The sequence below is a fragment of the Eubalaena glacialis genome, chromosome 3 (genome assembly GCF_028564815.1).
Source record: "Eubalaena glacialis isolate mEubGla1 chromosome 3, mEubGla1.1.hap2.+ XY, whole genome shotgun sequence".
NCBI classification, from domain to species: Eukaryota; Metazoa; Chordata; class Mammalia; order Artiodactyla; family Balaenidae; genus Eubalaena; species Eubalaena glacialis.
The window spans coordinates 30,624,271-30,643,171 of record NC_083718.1 but is presented as its reverse complement, the minus strand read 5'-3'; the positions used below and the strand labels follow the sequence as shown (position 1 = coordinate 30,643,171).

Below are 18,901 nucleotides of genomic sequence, written 5' to 3'. Positions count from 1 at the left end.
TCCTTGACCAGGGATCAAACCTGCGTCCCCTGTGGTGGAAGGTGGATTCTTAATCACTGGATCACCAGGGAAGTCCCTAGGAGAGAATACTTTTTAATAATCATAAAAAACATTTCTTGAGCATTTGCTGTGTTCTAAGTGCCATTCTAAGCAACTTAGACATAGTAACTCATTTACTCCTTAACAAGCCTCTGAGGTCAGTACCATTATTTCCATTTTACAGATGAGGAAACAATTAGAGGGAGGTTAGGCGACTTGCCAGCTCACACATTTAATCAATAGGGGAGCTCTGATTCCAAGCCAAGCCCTCTACTGTCTCCTTATAGAGGAACTGGTGTGTGTCCTGGCTTTACAAAGATGAGTGGGGATTTTCAAGATGGGTGAGTGGTTCCACGCTGAAGAAAACAGCATGTGTGAAAGAGGATAACATGTTAAAGGTACTCTAAGTAGTTCATTCTGGCTAGACCAAGAATGTCTTAGTGTTTACCAGGTAAAGGAATCAAAGCACCTTGAGAAAGAAAAAGAGGTGAGCCTAGAGAAGATGGCCACTGACAAACTGGTGACCAGTTGAGCATTGAAAAGAATCGTTACTGTCAGCTGAAATAAACTAAGCTTATTAAGAGAGCACAAATTCATAATGATACTAAAAAAGAACTTTATGTTCATCAACTCAAATTATATAAACCTTACACTCAGGTTGCTAGTTCCTTTTTTCTGTTTTCTCTTGTTCTGTATCTGGAAATTCTATTAATTAGATATTGGATTTTTCTGGTCTTCAAATTCTGGAACTTTTCTATCTTACTCATGTCTTTGTCTTTTGCTGTTTCTGGGAAAAACTTTTTTTTATTTTGTCTTTCAACTTTGCACTATCCAGTATGTAGCCACTGGCCACATGTGGCTATTTAAATTAATTAACATTAAATTAAATTTTAGTTCTTCAGTTGCATTGGCCACTTTTAAAGTCCTTAGTGGCTACCATGTTGGACAGCACAGAACTTTTCTATCACTGCAGAAAATTCTGTTGAATTTTTACTTTTTACTATCATTTTCGTATCTAAGAACCCTTTCTTTAATTGTGATTTTTTAAAGATTTTGTTTTATTTCATGGATGTAATCTCCTCTTCCCCCCCACCCCTCTCAGAATATTAATTGTAATCTTTTGTACATTTTCTTCTCCTCTCTGCATTATCTCTGTTTGCTTTGGATTTTCTTTTTTCTATGTGTTTTGGCTTTTCTCTTTCATGGTGGAGACTTTTTTCAAACACCTAGAGCTTCTTGTCAATTTGTTCCTGTTTGGGAGAGGCACTGAGAAGCTTAAGAAGCTTTGTGTGAATGAGTGGGGCTTATAGTCTTGGGTTTTACTCTTTGGTGAACTGGTTGGCAACAAGCTGCCTTTGTTTTGTGAATTCCCAAACATCAGCATGTTTTCTCTGTACAGTTCTTTTTTCCAAAAAGGAATCCTCCAATTTCTACTTAACTATGTAAATGTGGCTGTTTGCATTTTGAGAGCAAGATAGGGAAATGAGCTGGGGTGGACCAGGAAGGGGTAGGGCTGTTCCCCACTATTCATTATTTAGCCTTTCATTTGATCTCTGTCTTTAGACAAATGGATCTTTTCATCTTCTGAAGTACCTACTGTTTTTATGTTATTGTTTCTGGGTTTCAAAGGTCCAGTCGCTCTGAAGGCAGATGGGTGTGAATTGACTGTATGGACAGATTGAACATGAGCACCCAGGAACCAAATAAACCTTTTTTTAGCCCTCCCCTTACTTGTGGCCTCCATGGTACCTGATCCCTTAAACTTCTGAGTCTTCAGGTTTCTGTATGTGGAATTTGTGGGTTTTTGGCTGCATTGCGTCTTCATTGCTGTGCATGGGCTTTCTCTAGTTGCAGCAAGTGGGGCTACTCTTCGTTGCGGTGTGCGGCCTTCTCATTGCGGTGGCTTCTCTTGTTGTGGAGCACGGACTCTAAGCATATAGGCTTCAGTAGTTGTGGCATGTGGGCTCAGTAGTTGTGGCTCACGGGCTCTAGAGTGCAGACGCAGTAGTTGTGGTGCATGGGCTTAGTTGCTCTGCGGCATGTGGGATCTTCCCAGACCAGGGCTTGAACCCATCTCCCCTGCATTGGCAGGCAGATTCTTAACCACTGCGCCACCAGGGAAGTCCAGAATTGGTTTTTTACTGATATTCTTTTCTGCAGATGCTTGAAGACACTTCGATCTTTCTTGGGCTAAGTTCTTTATTTTTTTCTTTATTGAGGTATAGTTGATTTACAATATTATATAAGTTTCAGGTGTACAACATAGTGATTCACAATTTTTAAAAGTTATACGTTATTTATAGTTATAAAATATTGGCTATATTCCCTGTATTATAAAATATATACTTGTAGCTTTCTTACACCTAGTAGTTTGTACCTCTTAATCCCCTACTCCTATCTTGCCCCTCCCTCCTTGGGCTAGGTTCTTTAAATTCTTCTCTCTATACTCTTGTCTTCACTGTGGTTTAGAAGTTACAGATATCTCCTAATTTTTCTGTAGATGGTATTTGTGTTTGTTTCTTCTTATTGCTTTGGGGATGATTTTTTTCTTATTGACTTATTGACATATTAGTTTCAGGAGTACAACATAGTGATTCAATATTTATATACATTAAGAAATTATCATGATCAGTCTATTTACCATCTGTCACCATACAGAATTACTACAATATTATTATTATTATTATTATTATTATTATTATTATTATTATTATTATTATGGCCACGCTGTGCAGCATGAGAGATCTTGGTTCCCTGACCAGGGATCGAACCCGTGCCCCCTGCATTGGGAGCGTGGGGTCTTAAGCCCTGGACCACCAGGGAAGTCCCATAGTATTATTTACTATAATGGTCAGCCCTCCATATCCATGGGTTCTGCATCCAAGGATTCAATCGAATTGGGTCTGTGGTTGGTTGAATACACAGATGCCCACGGATATGGAGGGCTGACCATACTATTCCATTTCATATAAGGGACTTGAGCATCGTGGATTTTGGTATCTGTGGGGGTCCTGGAACCAATCCCTTGCAGCCACTGAAGGATGACTGTATTCCCTGTGCTGTACATTATAGCTCTGTGGCTTATTTACCTTATAATTGGAAGTTTGTAGAAAAAGGGAACTGAAAAGTCTTTATTCTGCTATCTTCTTTACACATTTGAATTACTGATATTATAATTTCATCAAAATGATTCTCAAGGTTTTCCTTTGAGAAACTCAAAAATAATTGGTTGTATTGAAAATGTTCAGATACAATTGGGAATGTTATGGCTCACTAAAATGGCCATCCTTCATAAGTCCAAATCCTTATCAGATTATTTTTTTCATAGAGAAATTTCTTTCAGAACCACTAATTGTACATCAAACTAATTCTTATTATTTATCTAAGATTTTTTCTTCCCAGTCAAGTTTTCTACTTGCCTATTTCTCTCTTTTTTTAATCAGTCATTAATTTTATACACATCACTGTATACATGTCAATCCCAATCGCCCAATGCAGCACACCACCATCCTCATCCCACCACAGTTTTCCCCCCTTGGTGTCCATACGTTTGTTCTCTACATCTGTGTCTCAACTTCTGCCCTGCAACCCGGTTCATCTGTACCATTTTTCTAGGTTCCACATACATGCGTTAATATACGATATTTGTTTTTCTCTTTCTGGCTTACTTCACTCTGTATGACAGTCTCTAGATCCATCCACGTCTCAACAAATGACTCAATTTCATTCCTTTTTATGGCTGAGTAATATTCCATTGTATATATGTACCACAACTTCTGTATCCATTCGTCTGTCGATGGGCATTTAGGTTGCTTCCATGACCTGGCTATTATAAATAGTGCTGCAATGAACATTGGGGTGCATGTGTCTTTTTGAATTACGGTTTTCTCTGGGTATATGCCCAATAGTGGGATTGCTGGGTCATATGGTAATTCTATTTTTAGTTTTTAAAGGAACCTCCATACTGTTCTCCATAGTGGCTGTATCAATTTGCATTCCCACCAACAGTGCAAGAGGGTTCCCTTTTCTCCACACCCTCTCCAGCATTTGTTGTTTGTAGATTTTCTGATGATGCCCATTCTAACTGGTGTGAGGTGATACCTCGTAGTTTTGATTTGCATTTCTCTAATAATTAGGGATGTTGAGCATCTTTTCATGTGCTTCATGGCCGTCTGTATGTCTTCTTTGGAGAAATGTCTATTTAGGTCTTCTGCCCATTTTTGGATTGGGTTGTTTGTTTCTTTAATATTGAGCTGAATGAGCTGTTTATATATTTTGGAGATTAATCCTTTGTCCATTGATTCATTTGCAAATATTTTCTCCCATTCTGAGGGTTGTCTTTTAGTCTTGTTTATGGTTTCCTTTGCTGTGCAAAAGCTTTGAAGTTTCATTAGGTCCCATTTGTTTATTTTCGTTTTTATTTCCATTACTCTAGGAGGTGGATCAAAAAAGATCTTGCTGTGATTTATGTCAAAGAGTGTTCTTCCTATGTTTTCCTCCAAGAGTTTTATACTGTCCAGTCTTACATTTAGGTCTCTAATCCATTTTGAGTTTATTTTTATGTATGGTGTTAGGGAGTATTCTAATTTCATTCTTCTACATGTAGCTGTCCAGTTTTCCCAGCACCACTTATTGAAGAGACTGTCTTTTCTCCATTGTATATCCTTGCCTCCTTTGTCATAGATTAGTTGACCATAGGCATGTGGGTTTATCTCTGGGCTTTCTATCTTGTTCCATTGATCTATGTTTCTGTTTTTGTGCCAGTACCATATTGTCTTGATTACTGTAGCTTTGTAGTAGAGTCTGAAGTCAGAGAGTCTGATTCCTCCAGCTCCGTTTTTTTCCTTCAAGACTGCTTTGGCTATTTGGGGTCTTTTGTGTCTCCATACAAATTTTAAGATGATTTGTTCTAGTTCCATAAAAAATGCCCTTGGTAATTTGATAGGTATTGCACTGAATCTGTAGATTGCTTTGGGTAGTATAGTCATTTTCACAATATTGATTCTTCCAATCCACGAACATGGTATATCTCTCCATCTGTTGGTATCATCTTTAATTTCTTTCATCAGTGTCTTATAGTTTTCTGCATACAGGTCTTTTGTCTCCCTAGGTAGGTTTATTCCTAGGTATTTTATTCTTTTTGTTGCAATGGTAAATGGGAGCATTTCCATAATTTCTCTTTCAGATTTTTCATCATTAGTGTATAGGAATGCAAGAGATTTTTGTGCATTAATTTTGTATCCTGCAACTTTACCAAATTCATTGATTAGCTCTAGTAGTTTTCTGGTGGCAGTTTTAGGATTCTCTATGTATAGTATCATGTCATCTGCAAACAGTGACAGTTTTTCTTCTTCTTTTCCAATTTGTATTCCTTTTATTTCTTTTTCTTCTCTGATTGCCGTGGCTAGGACTTCCAAAACTATGTTAAATAGTAGTGGTGAAAGTGGACATCCTTGTCTCGTTCCTGATCTTAGAGGAAATGTTTTCAGTTTTTCACCGTTGAGAATGATGTTTGCTGTGGGTTTGTCGTATATGGCCTTTATTATGTTGAGGTAGGTTCCCTCTATGCCCACTTTCTGGAGAGTTTTTATCATAAATGGGTGTTGAATTTTGTCAAAAGCTTTTTCTGCATCTATTGAGATGATCATATGGCTTTTATTCTTCAATTTGTTAATATGGTGTATCACATTGATTGATTTGCGTATATTGAAGAATCCTTGCATCCCTGGAATAAATCCCACTTGATCGTGGTGTATGATCCTTTTAATGTGTTGTTGGATTCTGTTTGCTAGTATTTTGTTGAGGATTTTTGCATCTATATTCATCAGTGATATTGGTTTGTAATTTTCTTTTTTTGTAGTATCTTTGTCTGCTTTTGGTATCAGGGTGATGGTGGCCTCATAGAATGAGTTTGGGAGTGTTCCTTCCTCTGCAATTTTTTGGAAGAGTTTGAGAAGGATGGGTGTTAGCTCTTCTCTAAATGTTTGATAGAATTCACCTGTGAAGCCATCTGGTCCTGGACTTTTGTTTGCTGGAAGATTTTGAATCAGAGTTTCAATTTCATTACTTGTGATTGGTCTGTTCATATTTTCTGTTTCTTCCTGGTTCAGTCTTGGAAGGTTATACCTTTCTAAGAATTTGTCCATTTCTTCCAGGTTGTCCATTTTATTGGCATAGAGTTGCTTGTAGTAGTCTCTCAGGATGCTTTGTATTTCTGCGGTGTCTGTTGTAACTTCTCCTTTTTCATTTCTGATTTTATTGATTTGAGTCCTCTCCCTCTTTTTCTTGATGAGTCTGGCTAATGGCTTATCAATTTTATTTATCTTCTCAAAGAACCAGCTTTTAGTTTTATTGATCTATTGATCTATTGATTTATTGATCTATCTATTTATTCTATTGTTTCCTTTGTTTCTATTTCATTTATTTCCGCTCTGATCTTTATGCTTTCTTTCCTTCTGCTAACTTTGGGTTTTGTTTGTTCTTCTTTCTCTAGTTTCTTTAGGTGTAAGTTTAGATTGTTTACTTGAGATTTTTCTTGTTTCTTTAGGTAGGCTTGTATAGCTATAAACTTCCCTCTTAGAACTGCTTTTGCTGCATCCCATAGGTTATGGGTCATCGTGTTTTCATTGTCATTTGTCTCTAGGTATTTTTTGATTTCCTCTTTGATTTCTTCAGTGACCTCTTGGTTATTTAGTAACGTATTCTTTAGCCTCCATGTGTTTGTGTTTTTTACTTTTTTTTCCCTGTAATTCATTTCTAATCTCATAGCATTGTGGTCAGAAAAGATGCTTGATATGATTTCAATTTTCTTAAATTTACTGAGGCTTGATTTGTGACCCAAGATGTGATCTATCCTGGAGAATGTTCCGTGCGCACTTGAGAAGAAAGTGTAATCTGCTGTTTTTGGATGGAATGTCCTATAAATATCAATTAAATTTATCTGGTCTATTGTGTCATTTAAAGCTTCTGTTTCCTTATTTATTTTCATTTTGGATGATCTGTCCATTGGTGTAAGTGAGGTGTTAAAGTCCCCCACTACTATTGTGTTACTGTTGATTTCCTCTTTTATAGCTGTTAGCATTTGCCTTATGTATTGAGGTGCTCCTATGTTGGGTGCATATATATTTATAATTGTTCTATCTTCTTCTTGGATTGATCCCTTGATCATTATGTAGTGTCCTTCCTTGTCTCTTGTAACATTCTTTATTTTAAAGTCTATTTTATCTGATATGAGAATTGCTACTCCAGCTTTCTTTTGATTTCCATTTGCATGGAATATCTTTTTCCATCCCCTCACTTTCAGTCTGTATGTGTCCCTAGGCCTAAAGTGGGTCTCTTATAGACAGCATATATATGGGTCTTGTTTTTGTATCCATTCAGCAAGCCTGTGTCTTTTGGCTGGAGCATTTAATCCATTCACGTTTAAGGTAATTATTGATATGTATGTTCCTATGACTATTTTCTTAATTGTTTTGGGTTTGTTTTTGTAAGTCCTTTTCTTCTCTTGTGTTTCCCACTCAGAGAAGTTCCTTCAGCATTTGTTGTAGAGCTGGTTTGGTGGTGCTGAATTCTCTTAGCTTTTGCTTGTCTTTAAAGCTTTTGATTTCTCCATCAAATCTAAATGAGATCCTTGCCGGGTAGAGTAATCTTGGTTGTAGGTTCTTCCCTTTCATCACTTTAAGTATATCATGCCACTCCCTTCTGGCTTGTAGAGTTTCTGCTGAGAAATCAGCTGTTAACCTTATGGGAGTTCCCTTGTATGTTATTTGTCGTTTTTCCCTTGCTGCTTTCAATAATTTTTCTTTGTCTTTAATTTTTGCCAGTTTTATTACTATGTGTCTCGGCGTGTTTCTCCTTGGGTTTATCCTATATGGGACTCTCTGTGCTTCCTGGACTTGGGTGGCCATTTCCTTTCCCATGTTAGGGAAGTTTTCGACTATAATCTCTTCAAATATTTTCTCTGGTCCTTTCTCTCTCTCTTCTCCTTCTGGGACCCCTATAATGCAAATGTTGTTGCGTTTAATGTTGTCCCAGAGGTCTCTTAGGCTGTCTTCATTTCTTTTCATTCTTTTTTCTTTAGTCTGTTCCGCAGCAGTGAATTCCACCATTCTGTCTTCCAGGTCACTTATCCGTTCTTCTGCCTCAGTTATTCTGCTATTGATTCCTTCTAGTGTAGTTTTCATTTCAGTTATTGTATTGGTCATCTCTGTTTGTTTGTTCTTTAATTCTTCTAGGTCTTTGTTAATCATTTCTTGCATCTTCTCAATCTTTGCCTCCATTCTTATTCCGAGGTCCTGGATCATCTTCACTATCATTATTCTGAATTCTTTTTCTGGAAGGTTGCCTATCTCCACTTCATTTAGTTGTTTTTCTGGGGTTTTTTCTTGTTCCTTCATCTGGTATATAGCCCTCTGCCTTTTCATCTTGTCTATCTTTCTGTGAATGTGGTTTTTGCTCCACAGGCTGCAGGATTGTAGTTTTTCTTGCTTCTGCTGTCTGCCCTCTGGTCTCTCTTTTTTTTTAATAAAACCATTAGTGGGATCTAATGCCATGAGCTATACTGCTTAAACTGTCTTTATTATACCTATTCTCTCAATTATTCTAAATTACCTTCCTTGTTAATTCTCAGAGTATATCATGAATAATGTCACCTCGTTTTTATTTATTTATTTTTATTTTAATCCTTTCTTTAAGTAAAGATTAGATTCCAGATTCAGATGGGACTTTTGTCAGGTGGAATTCACACCCTAGTACCAACATTTTTTGTACCAGTGTTACTTTTTCCCTGTGCCTCTCCTACTCTATTAGAATATCATTGACATCCTATTAGATCATTTTCATCTAAAATATATTTAGAAAAAAATAATAAAATAAAATAGTTATTAATTGTGAATAACTTGTTTTAGCATTAAAAATGATTATTTACCAATCCTTACTGTCAATAAGTTCTTTCTTGGAGAAAGTTTTATGCATGACTCAATGTAGACCAAAGTAGCTTTCTGTTTAATACATAGGTATTGTCTACTAATACATACCTATTTAATACATAGGTATTGTCTACTAAAGAAACTATTGTTTTATAAATTAGATTGTTTTGGTTTGAACTCATCCAAGTTCTAGACATGGGATAGTTGATTAAATACATAATTTTATGGTTTTAATTTTCAGGTCCCTTGTAAAGGGTATGTCAGTGATTATTTAGAGGCTTATTGCTAGATGATTATTAAACTAATTAGTATTGTATATTGAACTAATAATCAAATTTTAAAAGTACGTTTTTTCTGGTCACGTTTCTTCAAGTGTAGTTTTATTTCTTGGACTGTTCATCTTAGGAAGATTCATTTTTTATTTCTTAGAAGTGAGCTAATGAGTTTGCTTGACCCTCATTGGGAGAGAAACAGACCTAGGAATACAAGACACATTTAATGGAAAAGTATAGGACCAGCAAAGTAGAAAATGTTATTATTAGAGGACAGATATTTCATCAAAAGCTGTTCAAAGGGGTAATTTAATTATTTACTTATAATTTATGTTGATACAGAGGGAAATGACTTAACTGTTTTTCTTCTTAAAGTAACCTTTTTCCTTTTACTATTTTAGCCTGCCCAATCAAGAAGTCATAGTTGGACTGACAAAACATGTCAGAAGTCATCTAATATTAATAGCATTTGGCATAGGAATTATTGCCCTAGACTTGAGCTGGACATTGTTTCAGATGCTACAAAGGTGAAGGAAAATCCAAGTACTGTGGGCATTGAACTAGTGATTAGTACTAAAGGGTTAAATCTTCCAAGGAAGTCATCCATTGCAAAAAGACCAAGAAGTGGTATGTATTTTGTTTTTGTGAAATACTAGTAAGAATTGGTCACATTTTAGAAGTTTTATAGTTTTAGTTCTTACATTTAGGCCTTTGATCCATTTTGAATTAATTTTTTATATGGTGTGAGGTAAGGATCAAGGTTCACTTTTTTTTGTATATGGCAATCCAATTGTTCCAACGCCATTTGTTAAAAAGATTATCTTTTTTCCATTGAATTGCCTTGGCACATTTGTTGACAATAAGTTGACCACATATGTGCAGGTCTGTACTATTGGTCTCTTTTCCTATCTTTATGCCAGACACACTGTCTTGATTTCTGTAGCTTTATAGTCAATCTTGAAATCCAGTAGTATAAGTCCCTAAGTTTGTTCTTCTTTTGAAAAGTTGTTTTGGCTATTCTGTGTTCTTCACATTTCCATACAAATTTTAGAATCAACTTGTCAATTTCTTAAAAAAAAAGCCTGTTGAGAATTTGATTGGGATTTAGTTGAATCCATAGATAAGTTTGGGGAGAATTGACATCTTAACAATATCAAGTTTTCTGATCCATTTATTTAAGTCTTCTTTAGTTTAAGTCTTCAGCGATGCTTTGTAGTTTTCAGTGTACAGGTCTTGCACATATGTTGTCAAATTTATCTGTATATTTCAGATTTTTGATGCTGTTGTAAATGGTATTTTTAATTTCAATTTCTGGTTCATTGCTAGTATATAGAAATACACTTGATTTTTGTATATTAATCTTGTGTTTTGCAACCTTACTAAAATCACTTATTAGTTCTAGTATCTCTTTTTAGACTCTCTAGGATTCTCTATGTAGACAATACTATCACCAGCAAATAAAGATAGTCTTGCTTCTCCTTTTCCAGTCTGGATACCTTTTATTTCTTTTTCTTGCCTACTGGAACCTCCATTACAGTGTTGAACAGAAGTGCTGAGAATGGAATACTAGGTATTGAGAAAAGGTTTTTTCTTTCCACCGTAGAACATGTTTAGAAGTGGAAAGAATAATTGTAATCCATTTCTTCTCTCTTCCTTCTTTCCCTCAGACATTACATGAATGAATATCTGACAACAAAAACAAAACAAAGCCCTTGCAAACTTTTAGTTCATGCCCTTATCTTTTAAATTTAGGTATAGATTATTCATGTTTGGCCAAATGTCCTGATTCCTTATGAACCTAAATCTTTTTCATGATAATATCTCTGAACCTTTGTTTCCTCTTCTGAAATGGGAACAATATTGCCTATCTCACAAATTTTTGTGTATGTGATATAACATAAAAAAGCCCTGGTACATAGCAGGTACACTGTACATATTAGTTCCTTCCCTTCTTCTACCATCAAGGTAGGCTTATTAATTTTATGTAGAGAGCTCATCAGTAAATTACCTATGTCAGACTAAGTCTGCTTCGTTATAACTACCATTTATCAATGGATTTTGTCCACAGGCACACACACAAACACAAAAACAAAACAAAAAACAGTAAATTTTTTCCCTCTTTAATGTGACAGCCCTTCATATATTTAGAGACAGCCATTATGACCCTCCTAAATTTCTTCTGCAAGCTAAAAGTTCCTTATCTTATCCAGATTATGCTTTGGATACAATACAAATTTTTTAATAATTTGTAACTACTACAGTAAGTGGTTGTTGAGATGTGGTCTGCTTACCATAGATCATATTTAGAATTGTGGCACTATTTCAGTCCTTCATCCAGAAACTGCTTTTACTACTGCAAACTAAGATAACATGAGCTTTTAGTAGTATTCTTGTCATTTTGCTGGCATTTACTGAGTTTATAATCGAAATCCACCAGTTGCTGTTAAGCCAGGTAGTTATATTTTTAAACTTAAATATGGGTTACATTATCCTTACTGAGGTAATCTTAATTCATTATAATCCATTGTTCTGCCTATTATTTTTTTTTTCTTTTTTGAACCTTTATATTGTCTTCTAACGTGGGTATTATGCCACCTGGAAATTTGAGAAGTATGGCTCAAGTATGTCTTCAAGTTTCGCTTAAAATATGTATACTAAGTCTATGAATTTCTCCAAATAGCTGGTCTAACAACCTTATCATAAAAAGAAAATGAGATTAGTGTGGTGTGGCTTCTTGGTGAAGGCTTGCTGGAGATCCTACGATATTTATTTTTTTCCTCTTCTGTAAGAGCTCCCAATTCCCTGCATAATAAACAGATTTTTACAAGTTTACTGACCTATAGGTTTTTTTTACTCTATACATTTTTGAATTTGAGGTATCACCTTGTCTGTAGTATTTTGGCACCCTCAACTGTTTTACCAACTTCTTAGCGTCATGAGCATTTACTCCCATGTGAGTGGAAGCTATTCAGACTTATTTAAAGTACCTTAATGCTATCTCTATGTCCTTGCCCATTTCAGCTTTAACATCTTACATTATTTAGTCTTATGATTTATTCTTATACCAATAAAATGCATTTGTTACACAACAGTCTTCTAGAGCCCCATAGCTATGTAATGAGGATCAGAGCTAGAGCACAAATTACTTTTGACTACAGGACAATCAAATACACCTCAAAAACCCTAACTCAGTGATGGTGTGTATATATAGCTCCTTGAAACATTTTTTTGAAAAATGTTGAAACATTTTTTTTAAACAAACATTAGTTTAATCATACATTTAATTCCTTTTTTTTTTTTTTTTTTTTTAACATTCAGAATTAGGCCCTTACTATAATGAGTGTAGAGCCTTACAGAATTGATTGTACCCTGAAATTTTGGTTTGGGTAATTTCACATAAAATCGTACAAGTAGTTGACATTAAATCATAGCCAATTTTTGAAATCGTAAAACACAGCCAAGGGAATTTTTTATTCAGTCATTCTTTTATTTCCTTTTCTGATGCATAGTTTAAAAAAAAAATAAGACTTCATCTTTAGGACAATAGAACATGGACTGTGAAAGTAAGACCAAATGTCTAACTACACATGAAATAAAGATTTACAAATAATTTTGTTTTTACTTAGAAGAGCTATCAGAAGATGATCTATTGGGTCAGTATTCTACTTCCTTTACAAAGAAGATCAAGAAAAATAGTTGTGAAGGTAATAAGTTATTGAACTCTTCTGAACGGTTTATTCCTGACCTGGTAGATGGAACTACTATTAAAAAAAGCTTAAGCACACCACCTAGGACGAGAAACAAATTTGCAACATTTTTACAGAGAAAAAATGAAGAAAGTGGTGCAGTTGTGGTTCCAGGAACCAGAAGCAGGTATAGTTATATCTATAGAATATTGTGTGTCTGTTGTATTATATACTCTGTTGGCATTTATTTTAATTGTCCTGAATAACATTGAATCTAATGGGATAGGTGTAAAACTTGGCTTAATCCAATTACAGTTTTTTATCATGTATTGCTTTAGTTCCACTGTTCCCTTGAACTTCTGTTACTTTTGCAATCTCTCCATAGAGAACCAAAATAAAAATTATAGACCGTACTACATTTTGCATTAGAAAAACTCTGTCACTTTGGGGTTCCTCCCCCCCACTTTGTTTCTATTTTCTTAGTTTCTTTTAGAGCTAAATATAATTTTACAAAGTATTTTTAGAAATCTGTTTAAATACAGATGACTGTGGAGTTCTCATATTAATTGATAATCTGATACCATACTAGATGCTGTGTTACAAAAATGAGAGACATAGTTTTTGCTCTTGAGAAACATGTAGTTTTTCGTAGTTGGAGAAATAGGTCAGTAACAAAATCTTTCCATACAGTGTGGTAAGTACAATGACAAAATCATGCATGAGGTGTTTAGAGGGCATCTAATGCTGAGGCAGTGGTTGGAAAGGGTGAGAGGGAAGGGATGAGTGTTAGGTGCTGTTACCTAGGTTTAAATGATGAGTGGGTGAAGCAAAGAAGGGAGCCAGGTACTTTCCCAGCAGACTCATGCAGCTTGGACAGAGGCATGGAGGTGAGCAATAGCACGGAGCATGGGGTTAACTCTTTGCTGTTGATCACTGCTATTATTACTTCTGCCACAACGTAAGTTGGGAAAAGGATGAAAAGGGAGCAGAAATGTAGATGATGAGGGAGCAGAAATAAGCAAGCCAGTTCATGAAAGGCTTGTAAGCCGATCTAAGGAACTTGAGTCTTTAGGGGTGATGGAAAACATTTAGAAGGTTTTAATCAGGGGAGGAGTATGATTTGATTCCTGGTTTAGATAGACCACTCTGAACACACTGTGAAGAATGGATTCTAGAGGGCCAAAGCTGAGCAGAAAGATTAGTTAGGCTGTTGCCATAGTCCCTGCGAGTGAAGATGAGAATTTGAAGAGTCAGTATAACTTAGGGGTTAGGAATTTGGACCCTGGAGTTAGACCACCTGGATTTGAATCCTATCCTGTTTACTCATGAGATGTTTGACTTGAGCAAGTTAATTTCTGGGTGCTTCCGTTTCTTCAAGACTAACAAGTATAACAATCTTAGGATCGCTGATAGAATTAAATTATTACCATAAGTAAAGTGCGTAAAATAGTGCCCAACAGATGATAAACATACAATAAATAGTTCTTATTTTATTGACTTCGGATAGTGGTACCACAACTAGAAACAGGAAATTTAAGTGTTAGAAGTTATTTAGGCATGATTTACTAACTTTAAGAAAGAGAAACTTTATCAGCCCCTGTATTTCTCTAGAAGACTTAGAATGAATATTTTTTATTTTTCAAGTTTAATAAACTAGGTTGCAGCCAGATTTGTCTAACCATGATGATAGGAGAAGGACATGAAGGAATGAACCACCGATAATCCCTAAGCCTCCTTTAGGGGATGTTTCAAACCCTTCTCCCACCAAGTCTTTCCAAGGAAACATTCACAGTACAATGAAATGATCATTTTGATTCTTCCTTTGTTAGTCACCCTCATTAAAGGTGCTTGTTAACAGTGGAATAATGAAAAAGTAGGCAGCAAAAGATGGAAAATAGGGTTCTAGATGATTTATGCTGATTTATACATTCTAGAAAGTTGACTTCTGTCATTCAGAGAAATTTTTGGAACTCGTGTTTTATTTTTCCATTTGGGTGAAAATAGGATTTCATTTCTCTGCCTCTGAAAAAGTGCTTCTTTTTCTTTCCATTTAGGTGAAAATAGAATTTCCTTTTTCTTCCTCTTTGGAGACAGCTAATGAGAATAATGTTTGTGTGTCTCTACAGGTCTTGGCTATTAAGTCATTGTGGAAGCTTAATGAAATCTCTGTTTGAAGCTGTAAATAGCTGCTTTATATAGCTTAGTTAGTTGTTTCGCTAAGAAATTGTTCAGAGGACGCATTAAGAAATGCTTGGAGAAATATTTTTTTCTGCATCAACTTCCCGTGAAATAATAATTGGGAGTAAATCTTTGGTGTATAGTTTTCTGATCTAGATTATAGAGCAATATCTAATAATAATTAGATATTGTTAAATTAGTTTTCTTAGCTGATTTTCAAAGTTCTTTTATATGTTATTCCTCGCAACAGTATTATGAGATATTCAGGTCGGCGTTATTTTCTCTATTTTGGGCTAAGAAATTGAGACTCTCAGAGGTTAAGAAACTTTCCCAGGGTTGTATAGTTAGTATTAGTGATAGAAAAGATTCCTAGTCATAGTTGGCATGGTACCTTGAAAGAAGCACACAATCTTATAGGCCTGGACTTGAATTCTCACTCTATCATTTAATTAGTTGAGTGATGTTTCATATGCCATTTAACTTCCCTGAGCCTATTTTTTTAACTATAAAATATGGATGATCATATGCATAAGACTGTTTTAAGACTAGCAGAAGTTATATATATCAGACACCTGGCACAGTGCCCAGTCACTAATATATATGCCAGTGGTCATTCCCACCCCATTCTTTTTAATATAACATAACAGAGGTATTAAATATGCAAAAGATTGTCTCCAATCTGTTTGCTTTTTGGAAGTCTAAGTCTTATCTTTATTATATAGATACTTATCCTAGAATAATGCCTATTTATTTTCTCAGATCTAGAAATATAATTATCAGTTAAGTCACACCATAGGCTGTTTGGAAAGAAACAGCCGTGAACTAGGAGGGGTTCTGGGTTTTAATTCTGTTCTTTAGTTGATTAATGTTATAACCTTGGGCTCTGTTACTCTAACTTCTCTTACCTACAAAATAATACATAGAAAAATGTTTGGATATCATAGGGGTTATTGTTTGCTTAAAAGTGAATTATGTGATCAGATAAAGGAGCTGATGTTTCTTGCTCAGTGAAAAACCAAGTAAGACTTTTCCTTTTACGTGCTGCTTCCTTCCTGCCCTGTACCCACACACATCAGCTAAGGATTTGATGTAAAGATAAGAGAGGATTTTTACTCTCAGCATTTAGTAAATATTCTGTTTAATCATCTTGGATTTGAACTAATGCCTATTAATGAGGTAGGTTCTCTTTAAGTTTCATATTTAGCTGATCATACACTCTCGGATTTTCTTTTTAAACCTAAAAACACTCCTTGAATACATCCTTCCCAGTAATGATACTGATATTTGTTTCATTTATATTGGAGTTTTTAAAAGTGATTTTTTTTAAAGCTGCTACCCTGAATAAGTAATACCTCTTTAGTAATACAGAATTTAATAATTGATTTGAAAGTCTTAACCTCAATATTTAAATTAGTGTAGAAGTTTATAGGGTATATAAAAAACTTGATAGATTAGTATACTACTACAAGTTCCCAGATGGCTTGCTACTACTAGGAGGTAAGCTAAGATGAGGGGTAAATGGCTAATTTATTTTGCGTTTACAAAATTAGAGACAATAGTTATAAAGTGTCCTTTCTGTTGCATATTTCTATATCTGTTCAAATATTTGAGTATCAGCCATGTGTAAAATCTATTTTGCCTTTATTTATGAAATTAATATATTTATGAGATTTTTTTAAAAGAACCATTTTTCCATTATGAATCTTGTCACCTTTGTGAGAAAACTCTAAAACACTTCTGCATTCTTTCTGTTGTTTTTTCTGTTAGGTTTTTTTCCAATTCTCTGGATTCTGCTGACTGTATATCAAAGAAAGCAAGCAGCCAGTCTCTAGATGAAACTGCTGTCACAGATAAAGAAACCAATGTAAATGAATCAGATTGTCTAGATGGCAAGAAGTTGTTAGATATCAGTGTAGCACATAATTCAAGTGAGCATATTCCAGATGATGTGACTGTGATTGCTGAAGAGTCTCAGTCTTTTAAGGCCAGCAGATTCACGAGGACCATCTCACCACCCACCTTGGGTACACTAAGAAGTTGTTTCAGTTGGTCTGGAAGCCTTGGAGATTTTTCAAGAACACCAAGCCCCTCTCCAAGCACAGCATTGCAGCAGTTCCTTAGAAAGAGTGATTCTCCCATCTCTCTGCCTGAGAATAATGAGCTGTCTGATGTATCTCAGTTAAAGACTGATGAGTCAAGTGATGAATCTCATCCCTTACATGAAGTGGATTGGCCTTCACAGTCTCAGGAAAGCATGGACTTATCACCACACAATTTAAATGCATCAAAACTTTCTCAGCCTTCTAGTGAGGATTTAGATTCAGAGGTAAGTCACATTATGAAGCGTTTGTTTTCAAATTCATATGTAAGAGAAAATAGGGTGTTTATCAGACAATTGAGGAAATTTTGCCTACATTATGGAAATAATTGATTGTTTTAATTTTTCATTCTAGATCTTACTGTGTAGAAAGTTCATGTTTTATTCATCTGAAGGGCTTCTCTGTATTTTAGACTCTTACACATTTAATCCAACTATATTTCTTGAATCATTGTGTTCCATTGATTAGGTGTCTCAAGTTGTGGAACACTTAAGACCTAAGCAGAATGATAAGCTTCATGAAAAGTTATTATAAATTTAATATTTAAATCCTTAATATACTCTTGAATTCAGACAACATTTGAAACCTTATAATGAAATGGCCCTGTTAATGGGATGGTGTTCGTCTTAAGTTTTAGTACTTCAGAAATACATTTTTTATTTACTCTTATTATTCTTTTTGTAATTCCCCTTTATGACAAAACAAAATAGTAATACAAGTGATTTTATATTTTTCTGTTTAAATTAATAAAAGCATCCTAGCCATTTTTTTTATTTGTAAAATATCTTTATCCTTACTTAAGTAAAATCAAAGCTCCAGATAAGTACTGCTCATAAGACCCAGTGACATCATATTTTAAAATGACATGATGGCATAATACATTCTTTAATCTGAGTTATCTTAAATTTACCAATTTAACATACTTCATTTTATGTTCACAACTACAGTTACCAAGTTGTAAGAACAATTACAGCCTTGGTAATATTTGACAGAAATTTGAGGTCTGATAATCCTGAATATTAAACATGTAATAAATCAGTATATCTTGTGTTTATGAAAAGGAAAGTATTTTATTCAAGTTCCTAAAGGAAACTTGAGTTGTAGTGGACTCAAATTAAAGACAAAAGCCTATTTACAATATGGAAGCAAATTGTTTTCATTTGGAGAAAGCGGAAATCAATTAATATATTCAAATCCAAAATCCATTCCATGTAGTGTTTTTTGAGTAAGAGTATGCCAAACCAAACCCTTGAGGCTTTTGCTTTTCTTTTCCCATTGACTCACTTTGCCTTCAGTTTATCCATACTGGTCTAGAAGACTCTGTTTCTTTTAATATGAGCCTCCATTTTAATGTCATCTTTTTCATTTTCCACATCTTACTGCATTTTTCTCATGGCACCATTTGGGTACCATCACAGTTGCTATTTCTTGAACATCTTTCTTTAAAAATCACCGTCTATTTGTGAGGATACTTTCAAGTCTGCTGAGCTCCTTTGGGGTGTTCTTGTTTCTTTTCCAGCAGACATCTTCCTGCTTTACTAACTTTGTAAAGCTTTTAGCATGTTTTACTGAGAAACCTTACCAGCTCACAGCCTATGGGCTCATCATGCTGACAGAACTCTCCACACTTCTGTCTTCTGGGCTAACAATTTTTGTGCTTATCAATTATAGAAACATAAATTCTCTCCCCTCAAAAACAA

At 35.0% G+C, this 18,901-nt stretch overlaps 1 protein-coding gene across 2 annotated transcripts in view; it reads left to right on the top strand.

Annotated features, from left to right (window-relative positions):
- The window catches only part of EXO1 (exonuclease 1), a 44,589-nt gene that overhangs the window by 17,111 nt on the left and 8,577 nt on the right, over window positions 1–18,901 (top strand). Inside the window, exons 8-10 of one of the 2 annotated variants that reach the window (XM_061185415.1) lie at window positions 9,640–9,865; window positions 12,868–13,111; window positions 16,870–17,428. In XM_061185415.1, coding sequence (XP_061041398.1) covers window positions 9,640–9,865; window positions 12,868–13,111; window positions 16,870–17,428 — 1,029 coding nt within the window. Of the gene's footprint in view, window positions 1–9,639; window positions 9,866–12,864; window positions 13,112–16,869; window positions 17,429–18,901 lie in introns of both variants that reach the window. The other variant, XM_061185416.1, reaches the window with a different exon arrangement.